General features: G+C 43.6%; 1 protein-coding gene across 3 annotated transcripts; it reads right to left on the bottom strand.

The window, feature by feature from the left end:
* Positions 1–635: 635 nt before the first annotated feature.
* CWC25 (CWC25 spliceosome associated protein) lies at positions 636–21716 on the bottom strand. Of its 3 annotated transcripts, none has more exons than XM_086357948.1 (10): positions 21560–21716; positions 18542–18714; positions 13056–13292; positions 9830–9899; positions 8852–8979; positions 7995–8058; positions 6578–6789; positions 6104–6202; positions 2545–2706; positions 636–2111 (listed from the first exon to the last, which is right to left on the bottom strand). In XM_086357948.1, exons 1-10 carry the CDS (start codon positions 21575–21577, stop codon positions 1997–1999), a joined length of 1278 nt encoding a protein of 425 aa, XP_086214074.1. In that variant the 5' UTR covers positions 21578–21716; the 3' UTR covers positions 636–1996. The 3 variants fall into 3 exon arrangements, with proteins under 3 accessions (XP_086214074.1, XP_086214075.1, XP_086214076.1); XM_086357949.1 differs by lacking the exon at positions 21560–21716 and adding an exon at positions 21377–21551; XM_086357950.1 differs by lacking the exon at positions 13056–13292.
* Positions 21717–22216: the final 500 nt, after the last annotated feature.

The raw sequence follows: 22216 nt of genomic DNA, 5'->3' as shown, positions 1-22216 counted from the left end.
AGGGGAGGAGGGCTGGGTAGGTCTCGCAGACTACTGCGGGAGCATCTCCCTGACCGGGCCCCCAAAGCTAGGGTTTGGGTCTTTCCTCAACCTGACGTGCCAAGATGGCGGCGGCACCACGGCTCCGAAGGGGAGGAGGGGCGGGAATGCGAGGAGGGTGGGACGTACCATCCCCACCCCGGGGGAGAGAGGAGGAACACAGCGAGGGCAAAAGGAAGTCCTGCCGGGAAAAGCAAGAAACGCCCCCTCGCTCCACCCATGCGTGGATCTTTCCCACTCCCCTGGGACCGGGGGCGCGCTCCACCCGCGGGACACGCCCTCTCCCCCCAGGGCCAATGAGAGGAGCCAGCTGGAAGCCTCGGGTTTTATGAATGAGTCCCGCTCTCACCCACCGGTGGCCGGCCTCCGGCCAAAGCGTCCAGTTCAGGGGCAGGCCGGCACCTTAAGACACTTATCATGCGACAGGGAATTATAATCGTCTTACTCTCTGGCTCACTCGGTGAAATCTTTCAGTAAACTGCCCACGCTTTCTTCATAATTCCTCTCGGAATTATGTTTTATGTTGAACACAAATCGTGGATCAACATTGTTGTGTATAGGAATTCGGTACTCAGCACAGGTGGCTCTTTACACAGTTACAAAAATAAATGTAGTTTTTATTACCAAGTAATAAAATAAAAGACATAATTAACCCTAGTATAGGGAAGCAGGATAAGGTGTTAAATTGAATAACAAGTGTATGTTACTTTCTCTCTGGGGAAAGACTGGGTTTTAAGCATAACAGTGTCTGGCAGCATAAGTGCTAAAAAAATATAAATCCAAATTCGTTTAAGAATTAGGAATTAGCAGAACAAGGAACTAGCCCAGCTAATGTGTGGATCAAGAGTGCCTAGGACTCCTGAGTCAAATGAGAACTTCTGGTAGGAGACAGGAAAGGGATGAAGACAGGAGATTGATCCTATGAGTTTGGGTTTTTTTTTTTTTTTTTAATCCTGACTAAAAAATAATACCAAACAACTCCTGAAAACCTAGACTTGTAATAAGATTACTACATGATAAAAGGGAAGGCATGAAATAAACAGCTTCCACTATACTTTCTTTTAAGAGCCAGGGTGCAAACTGATAGTTTGGTCCTGACTCCTAAAATGATTTGACTTCATTTCTGCACTGCCCACACATCAGAGACTATAAGCAGTGTAAAAAGGACAGATACCCTAGATCCGATCAATAAACCCTGGGCCCCTCCAAAATCCGCCAGATTTGCAGAGGAAAGAAAAGCTAATCTGCCTTACTGTGTTACTGGATAACAAGATTCAATGAGGTTCTATTACATAGTAAAGTCACTTATCAAACAAGATATTCTCACAAAGCTAACTTTTTTCCCAAAAGAATGTAAAAATTATAATTTATACATATGCACACACTATATTTTACAGTTTGATAGTTCAAATAGTTAAACAGTTCATTTAGGGTTTTGTTTTTTTTTTTGCATTGTTTTCCCTTCCAGATTCTTTGTCAGTGCCTTGGCTCTGCCCTAATCTGACATCATTCTGTCACATCATCTACTAAATCAAGTTAAGTATTCATTTACCTTGGTAAGAACAATCTTTCTGGGTGATTCAGAGGGGAGAGGTTTCTGAAAGGTCCAGTCTATTCTGAGGTGGTAGAGTTAAGTCTGTTCACACAGGTGGAGGGAAGAGGCATAGGGAGGCTCCCTCCAGAGCAAGATGAGTGCTCACACCTAGATGTTCCAGTGCCTACCCACTGAAAAAACTACTCTGCACCCAGCAAAAGTTACCGAGGGTCCCATAGAGCAAGTCACACTGGTTCTCAAAAGAACTGAGCTGTTTCTGGAATCCATGAAGGAAAGTCACTTTGAACAGTGGTGGTTTGACATCTGTGAAAGAAGCCGTTTGAACTCTTATAAAGAGAATTTTTAAGGGATCAGCAGCCTCCCTGGAAATTTCAGGAAAACCAGCAAGAGAGGGGATGGCTTTCATCTTTTCATAAAGTTCTTCTCCAGAGCTACTGAGGTTCTCTGCAGAGAGTAAATATTCCGCTTCACCCGATCTTCCAGAGAGGAGGTAGATGCGCTCTCTAGCTTCATGCGGCTGGAAAGAGAAGATGGGAAAGTTAAAACATGTTGTTAGCCATAAAGCGGCTGTAGCAACACAAGCTCTCTTTAAGTCCACATAGATAACTTTTGAGTAACTCCATCTGGAACTCAATTTTTTACAAATTTGTAAGGGAAAATTTATCTGTTCTGGAAAATAAGTCCAAGTCTCATTTGAAAAAGGCTTCCTGAGCCATGAATTCTTAGAAGGACAAGAAGATTCAGTAAAATACCAATTCATTTCTCCTCCCCTCAAATCAAAAACATCTCACGGTCTGGCCAGAAGTTGAGAAGAGCAACAGAGGTGTCTGGGGGCTGAGCTCCGCACAGACACAGAAACACTGGGAACACAGTGAATGAACCAGTTTTTCTGACTGCCTCCTTGGGACCATTGCCATGAAAGCTGTTAGGCAGGGAAAAGATGCACTCACTGGATAAACTTCCCATCCCGGGAGTCTAGCTTCTCCAGCCTCTGCTCCCGCTCGTCATCCTTGGCATGCCTCTTGAGGATGTTCAGCCTCTCTTCCTCCCGCCACTTGGCGTTTTCCATCATCTCTTGCCTTTTTCGCTCCAGCTCCTCTGATGAGAGCTTTCTGTTGAACACAAAAATTACCCTAAGGCCTACTTCTCTCCCAGCCAAAAAATAGAAATATCACAGGAAGAGAAACCAGGTAGGACCCAGGATCTCCAGCCCATAGCTCTCTTCCCTTAGAAATGCCCAGCCCAGTGCCATACTCAGCAAGAGTTTCCTTCCTTCCTAACAACTTGATCAGGTGGTTTCACTCAAATTTCAATGACTTTTAGTAAAGGAATCCATACTCTCATTCAATAATCTCTAGAGTAATTATTCTGAAACAATAAATACATAATAAGAACTAATCAGGAGCCTCCATCTATGGCAATTATATTCCAATTGTTTGTTTAACAACTTATAGAAGAACAGGGAACCAAGTTTATTCATATGATGGTTGACATCTACCACCTACCCACTGGAGATGCTTAGAAATTCATGGACATAGCTCATGAGTATACCACTCAGGACTAAGCTAGAAGCAAGTTGCCTGAAGAATTTAACTCAGCCTCAGTCAGTAATAGGTCTTCTTTCCTAGCACTCACTGCAAATGAAGAGCAAGAAGAGGAGGAGATGAACCAGCTCGATCACTATTTACTAATGTAAGACATCCAAATCCATTGTTTCTCAAATTGGTGTGATATACAGATCCCCCTTTAAAAGGAAAAATAATTATTGGAGTCCCATAAGGGAGTGGGAGCCCAATTTTAAGAAATAAACTTGATACTAAAAATCTGACATTTAGTTATCTATAGCGAAATGAAGGCTCCCCTTCAAAAACCCTAACTAAAAAGAAAATGGAACAGGAAATAACTCTAGATAATACATATGTGAACAAACTTGTCAGAAGATACAAGAGGATGAAGGAGTGGTAACCACTTTAACAGATTAGAGAAAACTGAATCCTAAGTGCCTGATACTGATCAGAAGCAATCACACTGTAAAACCCAGGAGAGCGTCAGGTAATGGAGGCTGTAATATTCTGGAGTGTGGTACACAAGGATGAAAACAAAGGGACTAATTAAAGTCTGTATAAGGAACAATTAAGATATCCTGGGATCCTCATGCCTGACTCAGGGGAAGTCAGTGACTGCTCTCCCAAACATCTACAGGAGATCCTCTAGAGGGTAGACTCTGGTAGTTTCTAGAGAAACTGAACCACGCAGGAGAACCACACCAGACAGCTACATGTAAAAGAATAAAATCAGAACATTTTCTCACACCACATACAAACATAAACTCAAAATGGATTAAAGACCCAAATACAAAACCAGAAACCATAAAACTCCTAGAAGAAACAGGCAGAACATTCTTTGACATAAGTCACAGCAATTTTTTTTTTTTTAATCTGTCTGCTCAGGCAAAGGAAACAAAAGCAAAAATAAACAAATGGGACCAGATTAAACTTGAAAGCTTTTGAACAGCAAAAGAAACTATCAACAAAATGAAAAAAATTACTGAACGGGAAAAAATATATTTACAAATAACATGACTGACAAAGAGTTAATATCCAAATTATATAAACAGCTCAAACAACTCAATAGCAGAAAATACAACCCAACAAAAAATGAGTAGAAGACCTGAAGAGACATTTTTCCAGAGAAGATGCACAGATAGATGGTTAACATGCACACGAAAAGATGCTCAACACTGCTAAACATCAGAGAAAAACAGATCAAAACCACAACGTGGTATCACCTCACACCTGAAGAATGGCTAGCATCAAAAAGACCACAAATAACAGGTTGGTGAAGGTGTGAAGAAACGGGAGGAGCTTCATCTTTTCAATTGACAAGAAAGGTGTTTCAGATCACTAATTAAAACATTCAAAAGAGAACTCAAAAAATTTTAAAATCTTGCAGAACTCTCAGACCCTTGAGGAAATATTCAATGACTCTCAATATGAGAAACAATATAAATAGTGCTAAGAAAGGTTTTACAGCCGTAATCTTTCTTTCTTTATTCAGTACCCAAATCTTGGTTACATCTTTAGTGTTCAACTACCTGGAACACCAAACCAAAACAAAGAGATCACAAAATCCATCCTTTCAAGTTTCTGTGTTTCCATTCCTGGAAGACTGAGATCTTGAGGGCTCTAACTCACTTTTTTAAAAAAGTTTTATTGAAATATTGGTCTATTGGTCCTACACAGTAGGAACCTGTTTATTCTAACTTTCTAAATCACAAAATTCAACAAAAATTCTAACAGCACTAAAAAAAGGTTGACAAAGTAAGACAAATTCAAGTGATGGCAGATGGCAAAAGAGACAGAAAAACAAAGCAGGATCTGAAAAAGCAGGCCTTGCACTGACCAAGAGTCTTAAAATATATTAAAAAAAAAATACAGATAGTCATGAGCATTCATCCCTAAGAAGAGCATGGATTACAGCACAGCTGAAGAACTGACCCAGCGACACCAACAGGAGATTAAATAACATGCAGTATACCCTCCCCCTCTGGAAGGCAGGGAAATATGTAATATTTTGGAAAGTTGCCGGTCAAAATTAAACCTTAAACTTAGGGAATCAGGCAATTAAGAGTTAAAAGGGACCTTAGGGTCCGCATCTCTTCTAACACCATAGTGATTGAAAGAGGTTATTATGAACTCAGTGATTTTTTAGTGCTGGTTGTATACTGGAATTACTGAGGTAATTCATGTTCATTGAGTTGCTGATCCTAGCTACCCAACTCATCCTCCCAGAAATTATGTCATAGGAGCTGCCAGGGAATGGGATTGGGGTTTTCTTTAAGCTTTTCAGGTGATTCTAACATGCAGCCAATTGGGGAGGCAGTTAAAGGAAGTACACAAAAGTTGCCCAACTCTTTTTTATTTTTTTATGCCAAATCTTAGTTCCTCCACCAGGAATTGAACCCAAGCCCTCAGCAGGGAAAGTGCGGAGTCCTCACTGGACCACTAGGGAATTCCCTCATCTAATAACTTCTAAGAGCAATTGAGACCCTTTGGGACAGCCTCTCAAGGGCACAGCCAACTCCACTCAGGTCCCAAGGCTGTACATCTACGTTCTGTCAGATCCAAGCCATACCTAACTCAAACGCAGTTGATCTTAGGGCATTTGCCCTCAAAGAGACCACCCTGCTTCCCTTTCAGCTGATGCCTCAAGAAAGGAGCACTCTTTCTTCCTGTGGAAATCTCTGTGAGAATAACCGTGGTTTACAGATGTTGACAGAGAGTTACTTAGTGAACCGGTCATTAGTTCAGTAGTTCAAAACTATTTCCTTTGTCCTTTCAATGTGACTGCCATGCAGTAGGGGGTAGGGTGGATGGTTAAAAGTTAACAAGTGGAGTAAGAAAGCGGTAAACAAAAAAGGTGATACAGCTTATCCTCTTGCCCTGGTCTGAGCCACGCCTAGACTCAGGCCTGGGAGTCTGAAGTGAATCTCCTGGGCTCTGGACTCACCTGGTGTACCCAGGAGCATGCCGCCTTTGGTAAACCTCCTTTTTAGGAGACGGGCTCTTACTTCGGCCTCTGTCTTTCCTATTTCCCTTAGAGTTGTGCCTGTAACAGATACAGAAGGCAGAGAGGAGAAAAGCTTTTTCAATATAGGAGCTTCTACCATGTCCTTCAAAAGATGGAAGAAAAACTAACAGCTTCAGAATCATAACCCAATTGAAGAAAATAGAGGGAGGAACTGGAAGAAAAATAAAGGCATAAGGATACAAAAGATTTGACATTACTCTCACTCCAGAGATTCCACACATACAAATATGTAGTTCTAGAAATTTGAGCTTTACATTAAAAAAAAAAAAGTAACAATAATAACAAAGCAAAGACATTTGGAAGAGTTGATGAACAGATATGGCCAAAAGCAAACCCCAGCTGTGACCAGGCCCCCACATTCACAGGTTATTGCCCCTGAATTCCCACACTCACGGTTTGCTTGGCCTTGGGGACCGAGACCTTCTGCAAGGGGATCGGGACCTCCTATCCCGGGACCCTGCTTCCCTGGTGCTCTTCTTGCTGGTATGTCTGGGAGGTGAGGAAGAGGAGCTCCTGGACCTGGAATAATTTTTCAACCCATGCGCTCCCTTTCGTTCGGCCATCAGAGAACCCTGCAGGCCCTGGCTATGGTCGGAGTTCCTGACCTGTATCATCAAGGAAAGGAAGGAAAGCTGTATGCAGGAAGATCCTGTGGCTCAGAAGATGCAGTGAAACAAGAAAATGAATAAACACTGAGGTCCTATAAGGGGCCAACTGGGTATTTCAATCCCATCATACGGTTATCACTGAGAGCTACACTTAGCAAAGTCATCCTCTGCTGCTGCTGCTAAGTCGCTTCAGTCGTGTCCGACTCTTCGCGACCCCATGGACTGCAGCCTACCAGGCTCCTCTGTCCATGGGATTTTCCAGGCAAGAGTACTGGAGTGGGGTGCCATCGCCTTCTCTGAAAGTCATCCTCAGAATGCCCTAAAGGATATATCACCCAAGCACTTAAACTGGCCTGGCTCTTCTCTACAGCCTGAGGGGGAGTAGGAGGCAGAACATGGAGGAAAAGACCTGAGGGGAAACAAGGAGTCCAGAGGGATGTACATTTATCAAAAAGTCATCAACCCGTACACTTAAAATGTATGTATTTCATGTAAATTACCTGCAGAAGGAAGGGGGGTGATGCCTAAATGCCCATTGATGGTTTAGCCCCTCTACTCACAGGGACTTCAGCTTAGTGAGAGGCTCAGGAGTAAGGAAGGGGCCTGTTCCCCAGCAATCCCAGCCTCTGCTGCCCAAACTCCCTTCTTTCTGTGTGTCTGACTGGCTGCTAAAAATGCTCTATGTCCATGCAGCAACATGGATGGACTCAGAGACTGTCATACTGAGGGAAATCAGTCAGACAAAGAAGGAGAAATAGCGTATGACATCCCTGATATGCAGAATCTAAAAGTGATAGAAATGAAACTGTTTACAAAATAGAAAAAGACTCACAGACTTAGAGAACGAACTTATGGTTGCCAGGGGGAAAGGCTGGGGGAAGGAACAGTTAGGGAGTTTGCAATGGACAGGTACACACTGCTATATTTAAAATGGATAACCAATAAGGGTGGACTGTATATAGCACTGGGAACTCTGCTCAGTGTTATGTGGCAGCTTGGATGGGAGGGGAGTTTGGAGGAGAGTGGACACATGTATATATATGGCTGAGTCCCTCTGCTGTACACCTGAAGCTACCATAACATCAGCTATACTCCAAAATGAAATAAAAAGTTAAAAAAAAATGCTCTATATCCAAAAAGGCTGTCAGGTTGGCATGTTCCATGGCCCCACAGTCACTCCCTTTGAGAAGCCATATCCTTACCTGTAAGCCATATCCAGGGACTTTGGACAAAACAGGGGGAGAATTTGCCATCTTCTTTTGAGATCTAAGAGATTAAACACATACTCATTGAAAAAGAAGACGCCTTAAGGTCCAGTTTACAGCTCTGTGCTGAAATGTGCTTCCTGTTTTAAACATGACCTCTCCCACCTCTTGCCTCTCACGTGGGAGTGTGTTTCTCTATCTTTGCTGGAAGATGCATCAGCACAGTCATGTTTTTCCTGTGAAAAACCGTGGGCCTCACTTTTCAGCCCTAGAGCCCGAGCATATTCTCCTCTCACCTCGTGCTGCTATTCTAGGGACTCTGAGTCAGCAGCGACAGCACTGGCGGCTCCCGCAGAGAAGACACAGAACAGGCCCAGATGGGCCCATTAATGCATTAAAAAAAAAAAAAAGCCTCCATAAAACCCACTTCAGTCTTGGTGGAATCAAGAGCTGAAATGAGGGACTGCCCTGGCAATCCAGCAGTTAAGATTCTGAGCTTACAATGCAAGAAGCGCAGGTCCCATCCCTCATCGAGGAACTAAGATCCCACATGTCATGCAGTGCGGCCAAAAAGTACATAAATAAATAAAATAAAAAAGCGCTGAAAGCTGCATCCAGGACGTCTGATTTAGGACCAACACGGCTGCAGCCAGCCCTGCTGGCGATCTTGCCAGCACCTCCAGGAACTCTAATGCTAGCTGGCAACTCCATGGGCAGAGAGCCAGAGTGTGCAAGTGCCCTCCACTGAGCCCCCAGAACCTAGCGGTTCTCGGTCCAGAGCAAGCGCTTGTCCACTTCTGTGGAATGAATGAGAGTGAATGAATCAATGGTGCAGGAGGCCGCTCTGTGCTCACCTCCCCCTGCTGCGCTCGTCCTCGCTGCTGCAACGATCGCTGCCTGAGCTTCTGTGCTTATGTTTCTTGTGCTTCTTTTTCTTCTCCTTCTTTTTCTTCTTCTCCTTTTTTTCCAGACTCATTTGCAACTAGAAAATACCCAGAACATAACCACGTAAGATTATCCAGACCTGTCAGCCTCTCTGAGGGTAATGTGCAAACTGCCTGACATCAGGTCTCTGGGTCTACAGGGGTTCGGGGACATGATCAATCAGCCGCCCCCTGTTGACAACAGTGGCGGGTCTTGACCCTGGTTGTGCAGAAACACCCACTAGACTACTGAATGGACTTTCTGGTGGGTGGGGCTGGGAATCTGTGTTTTGAAACAGTCCCCAGAACCACTGCCTAGGAATTTCTATTCTGTCAAAAGAATCCAACTCCACTGAAAGTAATTAGGGGCTGCAAGATCAATTTTTAAACTTTTCTTACCAACTGATCCAAGAAACATGCACATAAAGGGAGTTTAGGGGAGAATGGATACATGTGCACGTAAAGCTGAGTCCTCTGCGGTCAACCTGACACTCTCACAACAATCGGCTACACTCCAATATAAAATAAAAGGTTAAAAAAAAAAGAAACAGCCACATAATATGTGAATGATGAATGGGCCCTAATGGTGAATGGGATACCACCTGATCTCCTGAACAGTGTACAATCATGCTTTCCACAGGCATATCCCAATATCCCTCTTTTTCTGGAAGAATGACATCACATGCTGCATTTCCAACCAAAAAGCATAAAAGAGAAAATCAAGCATAACTAAGCTTGATATAAGATTGCATAAAATCACCAGGAGACAGTCTCTAAAAGACAAAGACATTTAAAGCCATTCTGTTTTCCCTCTCATAAGAATAAACGGAGAGAAGGAAAAAAAAAGAATAAATGGAGAGAAGTTCTCATGTTAAGTAGTTCTTAATGCTTACATAATGCACTACTTACCAATTCTTTGATTTTCTTCATTTTCACAGGATTATTCAATACTTCTCTTTTTTTCTCCTCCTCTTTCTTCCTAAAGAAAGAGAAGAAGTTATAAAAATTATAATCATTTCTTCAGAAAGGGAATTAAGTCATTCATTCTACTCTCCATAACTCTATGCAGCAATATTTTTTCTAAATGCAGGCAGACAAGCCCTATGCTGCCATCTGCATGATGGTGTGAAAGCCAGAAATCTTCCCCAAGTCTGCATGAGGGATTGCGTATTGTGGGTAAAGTCCACACTGGCTCCCTGTTGTGCAACAAAGTGAGTTTGGTCTGTTGCTTGTTAAGCTTCATGCTCAGGGCTTCCCAACTGGTCAAATAAATGTATGTCATCTTGTGTATCAAACATATGCAGCATTTCAATACTACCTCCACTGTTTAGCATCATAACACATTGAAAAGTAAAGAGAATGGATTCCTCTTTAAAGAAGTCTTATTCTCATATATTCATAGGAGGATAAACAGGTCAATTTTCCTGGAGGACAATCTGGCAACATTTATCACAGCCTGTACATACTCATAAACTCTTTAATCTTACAAATGCTTCCTCAAGAATTTATTATTGAAGGGATATAATCAAGGAAGGTCACTAAAAAGTTGTTCATATTAGAACAACGAAAGCCTGTTAACAAGTTAGGGTTTCAATAGGAGAATATTAATAAAATAAATTATGGTATATCCATACAATATAGATATTAAAAATGATGTTATAAAAGTGTGGTCAGCAATAAAAAAAAGATGCCCCATATATATGATTAGGTGGGAAAAAGGAGTTTATGCATATTTATACACCAATGTTCATAGAAGTATTATTCATAGTAGCTAAAAGGGGGAAATAATCCCAATGGGCATGAGAGATGAATGAATTAAAAAATGTGGTATAAACATGCAACTGACTATCACTCAGCCTTAGAAAAGAAGGAAATTCTGATACAACCTGGGTGAACCTTGAAGATATTATATAAAGTGAAATAAGCCACTCACAAAAAAGCAAATACTGAAGGATTTCACTTCTGTGAGGCTCAGAATAGGCCAACAATAGGAATGGAAAGTACAATAGTGGTTCCCAGGGACTGCAGGGGAGGGGAAATGGAGAGTTGTTTAATGGGTATAGATTTTCAGTTTTGTAAGATGAGGACTTTCCTGGTGGCCTAGAGGTTAGGATTCCAGGCTTTCACTTCGGTGGCCTGGGCTCAACCCCTGGTCAGGGAAGATCCAGTAAGCCTTCCAAAAAAAAAAAAAAAAAAAACAAAGAGATGAAAAACTTCTGGATTGACTACACAATAATTCAAATGCCCTACTGCTGAACTGTATATATAAAATGGTTTAAATGGGAAATTGTACATCATGTGCATTTTACCACAATTTTTAAAACAGAAATTCTGACACATGCTATATAATATGGATAAACCTTGATGACATAATGCTGAGTGAAATAGGCCAGTCACACAAAAAAATAAATACCATCTGATTCCACTTATATGAGTAATTAGAGTATACTCATAGAAACAGAAAGTAGAAGTGGTTGCCAGGAACTGGGAAGAGGAGGGAATGGGGACTTATTGTTTACTGAGTATACGGTTTCAGCTGCAGAGATGAAAAAGCTCTGGGAAGGATGGGTGGGGTGATGGTGGCACAACACTGTGAACGCGCCTGCTGCCACTGACTTGTACGCTTCAGAACAGTTAGGATGGCAAATTTTATGTTATTCGTATTTTATACAAAATGGGAGAAAACATGTACATATAAAGATATATAAATAAGAAATAAACAGTTTTCAATGTTCTATCTTACATCCTTGAAATAAAATTATCCAAATTAAAACACACACACACACTACATGATTTTATTTAACACCCAAAATGCAGCTTTACTTTGATCTGTTTTGTATTAAGATTTCAAGTAAGATTCTAAAGCTTCTTTTTAAAGGGTTCTGCTATGAAAACAAACAAACAAAGGGAGGGAGAGAGGGGAGAGGAAAAGAGCTCTATCAGTTCAGTTCAGTCGCTCAGTCGTGTCCGACTCTTTGCGACCCCATGAGTTGCGGTACACGAGGCCTCCCTGTCCATCACCAACTCCCAGGATTCACCCAAACTCAAGTCCATCAAGTTGGTGATGCCATCCAGCCATCTCATCCTCTGTCATCCCCTTCTCCTCATGCCCCCAATCCCTCCCAGCATCAGAGTCTTTTCCAATGAGTCAACTCTTCGCATGAGGTGGCCAAAGTACTGGAGTTTCAGCTTTAGCATCATTCCTTCCAATGAACACCCAGGACTGATCTCCTTTAGAATGGACTGGTTGGATCTCCTTGCAGTCCAAGGGACTCTCAAGAGTCTTCTCCAACACCACAGTTCAAAAGCATCAATTCTTCAGCGCTCAGCTTTCTTCACAGTCCAACTCTCACATCCGTACATGACTGCTGGAAAAACCATAGCCTTGACTAGATGGACCTTTGTTGGCAAAGTAATGTCTCTGCTTTTCAATATGCTATCTAGGTTGGTCATAACTTTCCTTCCAAGGAGTAAGCGTCTTTTAATTTCATGGCTGCAATCACCATCTGCAGTGATTTTGGAGCCCAAAAAAATAAAGTCTGACACTGTTTCCCCATCTATTTCCCATGAAGTGATGGGACCAGATGCCATGATCTTCGTTTTCTGAATGCTGAGCTTTAAGCCAACTTTTTCACTCTCCTCTTTCACTTTCATCAAGAGGCTTTTGAGTTCCTCTTCACTTTCTGCCATAAGGGTGGTGTCATCTGCATATCTGAGGTTATTGATATTTCTCCCAGCAATCTTGACTCCAGCTTGTGCTTCTTCCAGCCCAGTGTTTCTCATGATGTACTCTGTATAGAAGTTAAATAAGCAGGGTGACAACATATAGCTTTGACGTACTCCTTTTCCTATTTGGAACCAGTCTGTTGTTCCATGTCCAGTTCTAACTGTTGCTTCCTGACCTGCATATAGGTTTCTCAAGAGGCAGGTCATACATATCCCCAGATTTCTAAGAAGCTGCCAGTCTTTTTCATCTTGTTTCTACCTCTTGTTATTTAATGGCTAAGGGTAAATGGATAAATCTGATCTGGTCTGGTACATTTACCAATCTCTTCCCAATTGTAAAGCAAGAGGCGAGATAAGATCTCGGCTGAGCGTCTTTAACAAAACCCCCTTCCCAGACCCTCATCAGTACCTGATGATGAAAAGCGGGTCCTCTCGGATTTTGCTGGCCATGTCCAGAAGGGAATTGGCACCTGACGGGGCAAAGATAGAGCCTGGGAGGAGTCCTGTCTCCGAAGAACAGCCTGCCTCCTTCTCCTCCATCTTTTCAAAAACGTATTTGTCAATAGGACGCCCCAGCAAGTACTCATCACGGTTCACCATCCCACCAGGACCCTGGTACATCCAGTCCAATTTTTCCTCCTTTTTCCTAGTTGAAGGGGAAAAAAAAAATAGTCAAAGAAAATGTAGACTCCTGCAAACCTAATCACAAAACCTGAACACAAGCGACAGATAATAAGCACAGCTAGGGGAATTCCCTGGCGTTCAGTGGTTAGGACTCCATGCTCTTGCTGTCAAGGTTGTGGGTTCAATCCCTAGTCAGGGAATTAGGATCCCACAGGTTGCAAGGCACGGCCAAACACTAAAGAAAAGAAAAAGTGTGGCTGGTCAGACTAGGAGTCATTCCTCAGGCTCTTTAGCAAAGGCTAAACACCACACTCCAAGAGGCACTCGGGAAGAAATGCTTCTTGCTGTCATGGAGTTTACATTTTAGCAGAGAGATTATTTCCACACAACTAAAGCAACTTGTAAGGAAAGAATGTTCCTCAGCCTGGGGTGTGGATCTTTGCTCAGGGCTTCTCAAGTCTCCTTTACGAAGTTTTGTGCTGTGCCTTCATGTCGAGGATAACCTGAAACAGCTAATGTGCACATTTTGGATCAGCTCATCACCAAGAACAATGCCAGTGACCACATATGCAGTGGTGTTTATCACGTGTTTTGGAAATTACTGGCATATTGGCGCCAGTGGTAATATCGCATTCAAGGGGATAATGAGAAAAACCAGCCATAACAAGCTATGTTTTCAAGCCAAAAGAGCGAAGCCAAATTATGTCACAGTATCACGCCAAATATTTCCCTGTGGTTCTAAGAGAAAAAGTCGTGAGAAAATCGGGTCTCCATGCAACAAACAATAAAGGTGCGCTGAACTCATACGAGTATGTACTGGGGCAACCAATGTCACATTCACATTGCAAGCGGCAAAGCAGTCTCATCAAAACAGTACTATCCATAACATTAGTTTCAGGGATTTTTGAGTATGACATTTTTTGTATATTGATTTTTAAGATTACATAACTATGAGCATAAATAATATCTTTCTAGTTATATCTTTGCACATTTTTAAAAAATGTTTTGAATATTTATTTATTTCGCTGTGCCAGGTCTTAGTTGCTCCCTGACCAGGGAATGAACCTGGGTCCCCTGCATCGAGAGTTTGGAATCTTAGCCACTGAACCACCAGGGAAGTCTCATGTTTGCACATTTTAATAAAAATAATTTAAACCAATAAGAGGGTCTAACCCTTTAGATACCTCTTTTCTTATTAAAATGATTGGTTTGATGGACTTCCCTGGTGGTCCAGTGGTTAAGAATCCCCTATGCAATGCAGCGGGGACACAGATTTGATCCCTGGTCAGGGAACTAAGATCCCACATCAGAGCAACGAAGCCCTTGTGCCACAACTACTGAGCCCGTGAGCTCTGGATCGCCTTGCAGCATGACTCGAGAGAAGCCTGTATACCCGCAGCAAAAGATCCCATGTGCCACAGCTAAGACCTGATGCGACCAAATGAAACAAATAAACATATCTTAAAATAAATAAATAAGTGAAAGGACATGTCAAAGATGACTCAAAGGGTCATGCCTATACATGCCTGACGTGAACATGGACTGGGAAGCGGGGACTAAAGATTCATTTGTATTCATTTGTAAACGCTGACTCAGCATTCTTCCTGTGTGCCAGGCAGAGAGGAGTAACATCAGAAAGATGACAAAGATTCAGGCAGCTGAGCTGCTCACAGGCTACCCGATAAGGCACAGAGGTCAACAGATTACCAAATGGTGCTGCTGAGAGCTAAGAATGTGAGGAGGTGACTGTGGGGCAGAAACACCTGAATATGCAGAGATACACGTGGGAGTCATCAGCATGAAGCTGACATTGGTACCAGTGGATGAAGGCACTCTTTTAAAAAAAAAAAAAAAATTTTATTTTATGTATTTATTTATTGGCTGTGCTGAGTCTTCATGGTGGCTTGAGGGCTTCTCTACTTGTGGCGCCCAGGCTTAGTGGCCCAGTGGCATGTGTGATCTTAGTGCCCTGACCAGGGCTCGAACCCACGTCCCCCACAGTGGAAGGCAGGTTCTCCACCACTGGACCACCAGGGAAGTCCCTGAAGGCACCCTTAGAGAATAAAGGGAGAAGAGCAGTGAGCCTTGGGGAGCAGGAGCAGTTATGAGATGAGGGAAAAGAAACTAAGCGAAAGAAAGAGAAGAGATGACATGAAAGGATAGGCGGGCTGGGAGCCTGAAGGCAGAACAGCAAAACCTGTCCAGGAGAAAGAAGGAAAAATGAAGACGGACACTTCTATGAAGTAGTATTTTCAGGGCTCCAGTTTGTCTCCAAAGGACTCAACTAGGGCTTCCCTGGTTGGCCCAGTGGTAAAGAGTCCTCCTGCCAATGCAGGAGGCATAGGTTCTATCCCTGATCTGGGAAGATTCCACATGCCACAGAGCCACTAAGCCCATGTGCCACAGCTGCTGAATGTGTGCTCTAGAGCCAGGGAGCGGTAATGACTGAGCCCTCGCGCTGCAACTACTGAAGCCTGAGCTCTAGAGACTGTGCTCAGCACTGAGAAGCCCAAGTACCACAACTAGAGAAAAGTCCATGGAGCAGCAATGACCCAGCACAGCCAACAATCAATCAATCAATTAATTAATTTTTTTTTTTTTAAAAAGGACTCAACTAATATGAGTCCTCCTCAGGCCCTCTGGTAAGAAACCATGCTGTAATCACAGAGATCCAGTGCCACTGGACTTGGCCTGGTTCCACCACTAACCAGCCTGGTAACCATGCAAGTTATTTCTTCACACTTCCACATCCTCACGTCTAAAATGGAAACTAGTTTCCCAATACAGGGGACATGAGTTAGATCCCTCGTCCAGACACTGAGACCCCACACGTCACGGGGCAAGTAGCCCGTGTACCACTACTACTGAGCCCACTCGCCTAGAGCCTGTGCTCCCCAACAAGAGAAGCCACTGCAATGGGAAGCCCGTGCACGGCAATGACAGAAAGCCCTTGGGCAGCGATGAAGACCTAACCAAAAATAAACAGATAAATAAAATTTTTAAATAAAATGGAGCTAGTAACTGCCAACTCCCATTGTTTTTAAATGAGATCCTCTGAGTTTTTAAATGAGAAAAGACATAGGGTAAAAGTCATATAAAAATGAAATAATCTACAGATTTTTGCTGTTGCTATCACTAAGGATATAGAACAGGTTCTTGAGACTGCCCATGAGGCTCACCCAGGGAGATTTTTATTTTTGCCACGCAAGTGGCTTGTGAGATTTTAGTTCCCTAACCAGAGACCAAACCCGAGCCTTCGGCAGTGAAAGCTGAGAAGTGAGAGGTCCTACCCACTGGGTGGCCAGGGAATTCCCAGGGAGCTGTAAAAATCTACAGATGCCCTTGCCCCAGACAACCCCTGCTATTTTTAGGAAGTTCGCCTGAGTGGGAATCACTCCCATCTTCATCTATCTAATCTCCAAAGGGTGCAAGGGTTGAGAAATGCTGGTGTAGACCCGTGCGTGGAAAACACAATTTTCTAATAATATCAGAGAATACTAAAGCAACACTCTACTGCAAAGAGGAATCTGATGAAGATCAAGGATAATGTAGATATTAAGGTTTCTTTCTTTGTTCTAGGAGAGAAGCATAATAAACATAGAAAAGATCATCTGAACCGTAGAAGCGAGCTGTTAAACAGTAAAGGGTTTTTACTGCATCCATGAAAAGCACGACACTGTGCAAAGAACTACACAGGCCAGCCCGCTGGACAAGCAGATCGTCTAACACTTGCAAGTAAAGACCGAGAAAAGGGACCTACACGTTGACCTTTGAGTTTCACGATATTGGAGGATATAAGTGAGGGGGCTGGGGCAAACAATCAGAAGAATATAAAATCACCTTCCTCCCACTCACAGCAGACAAGAGGGCGTGAGGGTCAGCAACATGGTAACCACTGGACTCCCAGCTCTTAAGCTGCTCATCTATACTCTGCAAAGCCCCAAATTTCTGACATATCAGGTACATATCTGTAACACTTGTCTGAATAAAAATTTCAAAATAATTTTTTACTTTTGGTTAGTTGGGAAGTAAACTCTTCTAACAGATATTCTGTCTAAAGTTGACATTTGTTTTAAAATCAAGGGTTCACAAAATCTAAAAGGTCACATATAAGAATGTCTTATAAGCTGCCCAGGAATTAGTCCAAATGTGTGAAACTGATTTACTTTAAATTATAAAGGATATAATTTATACAAAGTGTGAAAAGTAAAATAACTTAATGTGTGCCTATGGTTAAAAAAAAAAAAGTACAGAATTTGATTCTCTTAGCTCATTTTATATATTAATGCCCTAAATATATTGTGTCGTACTTGAAAAATTCCAAAATTTTATTTTAAAATATTCCAAATATTTTAAACTCATACTTAGGTCAGAATGGCGTTCTCCCAATCCATTTTCCTGAAAGAATGTAATTGTTATCCTGCCTAAATTCCATAATACCATTTGCATGAGCTGAAACGAAGTCTCTCTCTTGGTCTGTGTCTCTTCTCTCATATACACACTCACACACACACAAATGTCACTAATCCTCCTGTCATGAATACAGGGGAAAGTATGTCACATGTCACCCTGGAGACTTGTCCACAAGGATACGCACAAGGAACAGTACAGACTACTCAATTTTAGTCTAGAGTTTTTACTCAATTCTGATTTAGGACTGCACTGCATATCTTATGCTTTTTATTTTTCTCAGAACACATTTACTCCTATCCCCTTTTATGGAGGCTGGTAGGGTATATCATCTGTTACTTCTACCCGATATTATACAAGAGGAAACCGAATGGGACTATCCACAGTCACAAAGCTTTCACTGACAGACACAACATCTATCTCCTTCCATGGGACCTCACCGCCTCCCTAAAATGAGCCTGCAGTACATATAGTAACAAAAGTAGGAATGGGGCCTCCACACACTTAAGAGCAGGGTAGAGGCAGTCATCCTCAGTCACAGTTACTTGTCAATTGTCTACCATGAACTTGGCCTACACTAAGACCTTTACATGTCATCTCATCTGATCCTCTAAAAGCCTTAGGAGTTGGGTACTCTCAGCCTGCCTGGTTCTACTGAGGTCACTGAGGCTCCCAAACTTGCTCCCAGTTACATAGCTGGGCTAGTTCATACAAAGTCAGCCTTAGAACCCAGTTCAGACTGACTCCAAACTCATTCTCTTATCCAGCTATTATGCAACAACTGGACGATGCATCCACAGGCCTGCACTCCCGCACACACCAAGACACCCCCAGCCCAAACGGCCCAAGTGCCTTGCTTACTTGACAGCCCCGACATCCTCTGCGTAGCGCTGCATCTCCTCCCGGGCCCTCTCCTCCCGCAGCTCACGCTGAAGCTCCTCAATTTTCTTCCGCTCAGCCTCATGCTTCTGTTCAGCCTTCCACACTTTCTCCACATTGCGGAGGGTCTGCGGGTGCCAGCTCTTCTTCAGATTCTGTGGCAAATGAAAGGAGGGAGAAAACAAGGCAGGGAGTAGGTGTGTGGTGAGCGTAACTGGCCCTGCCTCACCCCACCCCATTCACACCAAGGTAGCCATGTAAGGGCAAGATGTCTCTAACAATGGCAAGGTTGGCACCCAACAATCTCTCACACGTGGAGGGCGGAGGAGAGGTTGTTCAAGTACATAAAATTTCAGGATAGAACAGGCCCCTCCGCAATTCCCTTCAACTACTTCTATCCTGAAATGTATGAGTCTAACTTCCACAGGCCTGAAGTGAGGGCTGGTGATGACAATACAGAAATGAGGCAGAGAGGTGGGAAGGTATAGACTCTGAAAGGTGAAAGAACTCAAGTGCCTTTGGCACTGGACACATTCTTAAGAATACAACCTTCTTTCCTCGAGTCCACTGAACTTGCCTTGAACTTGCATGGTTTACCACCACACCTGGTAGCTCTTTCAACCTTCCTTCCCAAGAATCCCCCCGATTCTGATATTCCCTTTCACCCTCAAGGAGTGCTTCACTTCTCCCTTTCTCCCCATGAGTCACTGCATTGGTTCAGCTTCCCAACCAGGGAAGGTTTTCTGGAGGAAGTGACATCTAAGGACAAGTATAAATTATGCCAGTGATGTGGGAAGCAGGGACGAGTGGAGTAGATTTCCAAAGAGAGGTAACAGCACACACAACTGCAAGCCCAGTGGTGAGAAAGAACAGAATACAAATAATTCAGCATGGCTGGAGATAGGCGAGCAACCTGATGGGAAGGGGACTCGAGATGAAGCCAATAAAGCAAGCAACAGGTTAAGGGCCTTATAAGCCATGTTAAGGGACTGAATTATCCCGTTGGCAGTAGAATATATTAAACATTCATATGCAGCTGAAATGCATGACCAGCTTAGCACGTAAAGAATGAATTGGAGAGAATCAGGATTGGAAAGGCCTCAATCCCTCAATTCCCTCAATCTTGAGGTATCTCTCTTATCTGATTAAAAGCTTTCTAACAGACATAAAACACCTTGCTAAAAACTAGCAAGGGGGCACTCTGTCCCCTTCAGATGTCTATGTCAGAAGCTTTCCCTATCTCTGTTATACTTTAATAAAACTTTGGTACACAAAAAGCTCCAAGTACTCAATCAAGCCTCATCTCTGACCCCAGTTCGAAATCCTCTCCTCCGAGGTCACGAATTCTGGTGTAACACATGGCTCACAGCAGCAACCTTTCACTTTCCCCTCATCAGGTTATTCAACCCTTCCTTCCCCACCCCCCACCTTGTCCTAATGGTCCTTCTTGCTTGCCTTCAATACAGGTGATTTTGCGTCTCAGGGAACACTTGGGAATGTCTGTAGACACTTTTGGCTGTCACAACTCGGGGAGAAAGGTGCTACTAGCCAGAGGCCAGGGATGTTGCTAAATATCCTACATGCACAGGACTACACACACAACAAAGAATTATCCAGCCCTAAATGTCAATAGTGGTGAGGCTGAGAAACTTTTGATTTGAGCTTTCCTGTCCCTAAATGCAGCTACTTGAAGACACTAAATCGGACTAACCTTGATGGTATCATGGAAGTCATTCTAATTGATAACATCTGACAAACTCTAATATAGCTACTAGACAAATGGCTAAATCAATCTATTTGCTGATTCAATTAGCTACACTTTCAGGAGATAAGCATTTTTCTGATCTTGTACCACGTTCTTATGGGTACATTTTCCCATTTGGTGGCTATACAGGTTATGAGAATTAGCCACATAACTTATAATCACTGCAGACAGTGACTGCAGCCATGAAATTAAAAGACACTTGCCCTTTGGAAGAAAAGCCATGACAAACCTAGACAACATATTAAAAAGCAGAGACATCACTTTGCTGACAAAGGTCCATATAGTCAAAGCTATGGTTTTTCCAGTAGTCATGTATGGATGTGAGAGTTGAACTATAAAGAAGGTTGAACACCAAAGAACTGATGCTTTTGAACTGCGGTGTTGGAGAAGACTCTTGAGAGTCACTTGGACTGCAGAGAGATCAAACCAGTCAATCCTAAAGGAAATCAATCCTGAATATTCATTGGAAGGACTGATGTTGAAGCTGAAGCTCCAATACTTTGGCCACCTGATGCTGGGAAAGATTGAAGGCAGGAGAAGAGGATTACAGAGGATGAGATGGTTGGATGGCATCACTGACTCAATGGACATGAGTTTGAGCAAACTCCAGAGACAGTGAAGGACAGCAAGCCTGGCGTGCTGCAATCCATGGGGTCGCAAAGAATTGGACACGACTGAGCAATTGAACAACAATGAATTCAGAAGAAAGCTCTGCCACTACAGATCAGAATGCTGCACTAAAGGGGTGAAAGTCAGAAAGGAAGGTCTTGAGTGAAAGTCATGAGGAAGATCTGTGAACCAGGAACGCGGCTCAGGGATGAGGAGAATGGGGCATAAATCACCACAATTACAGCGCAGGACAAGACTGAATTCTTAGTTGAGGAAAGGCAAGGTACCCCAAGACAAAATATACAAAACAAAATCTGCGTGACACGTCCTCCACACCGGCCTCCTTTGCTAGCCACGGTTCCAACCGTCCCGAAGCTCCCCAGATTTTCCAGCCAGAAGGATTTCCTGCCAACAAACACCACCTGCCATCCTTGGCGACCCACCTCACACGCCTTTCCAAGTCTCCGCCCCGTCCCTCCACGGCCGCAGTGATCCGCACCCTGTCCTGGGCTACAGCTCTCTCTCCCCGAAAGCACAGCTGCGTTTTAAGAATACTCATTGCCACACCCGTCGCCAGCCCCAGCTGGCCTCTCAGTCCTCCCCCAGCCCTGGGCTCCCTCACTTACCAGGTCTCCGCCTCCCATGATGGTGGAGACGTTGCCTCACTCCGCGGAACCAGAAGACGCAGGCAGGATAGGAGAGAAACTTGGAGAAATAGTTCAACAACGACCTCCCGAGATCTGGTCCCGGGGGCAACCGGCTACCACTTTCACTGCCCGATCTAGAGCCCACTTCCGGGAGGGCGTCCTATTACAGAAACAGCGTCGCAGGACAGTGACGTTTAATACTAGCTGTCGCGTTGCGTGGAGGTAGCTTCGCGAGCAGTCTCACGGGGTACGGCCCATGATATCGCGGGATTTGTGGTTTCCTTTCGGTCACCTCGAGTTGGCTCTTCCCCCCTGGCTTTCCAAATGGTGTGGTAATAAGCTGAAGATCTGTGGGGTTGTGCTTCCAAGGTGGCGCTAGTGGTAAAGGACCCAACTGGCCAGTGAAGGAGACATGGAGACGCGGATTCCATCTCTGAGTCGGGAAGATTCCCCTGGAAGAGGGCATGGCAACCCACTCCAGTATTCTTTCCTGTAGAATCCCATAGGCAGAGGAGCCCCGGCTACTGAAGCGACTTAGCACGCACGCGCTGTTCGGGGGTTCTAATCGAGCCTGGGCCTCACCTGGCGGTTCTGTTGCCATGGCAGTGCACTGTGGCGTCCTTGGGAGCTCCCCTC

The sequence above is a fragment of the Bos grunniens genome, chromosome 19 (genome assembly GCF_055505025.1).
Source record: "Bos grunniens cultivar Pamir isolate PY7600 chromosome 19, Bosgru_T2T1.0, whole genome shotgun sequence".
Lineage (NCBI taxonomy): Eukaryota > Metazoa > Chordata > Mammalia > Artiodactyla > Bovidae > Bos > Bos grunniens.
Note: the sequence above shows the minus strand (reverse complement) of the source record. Positions and strands in the feature narration are given on the sequence as shown.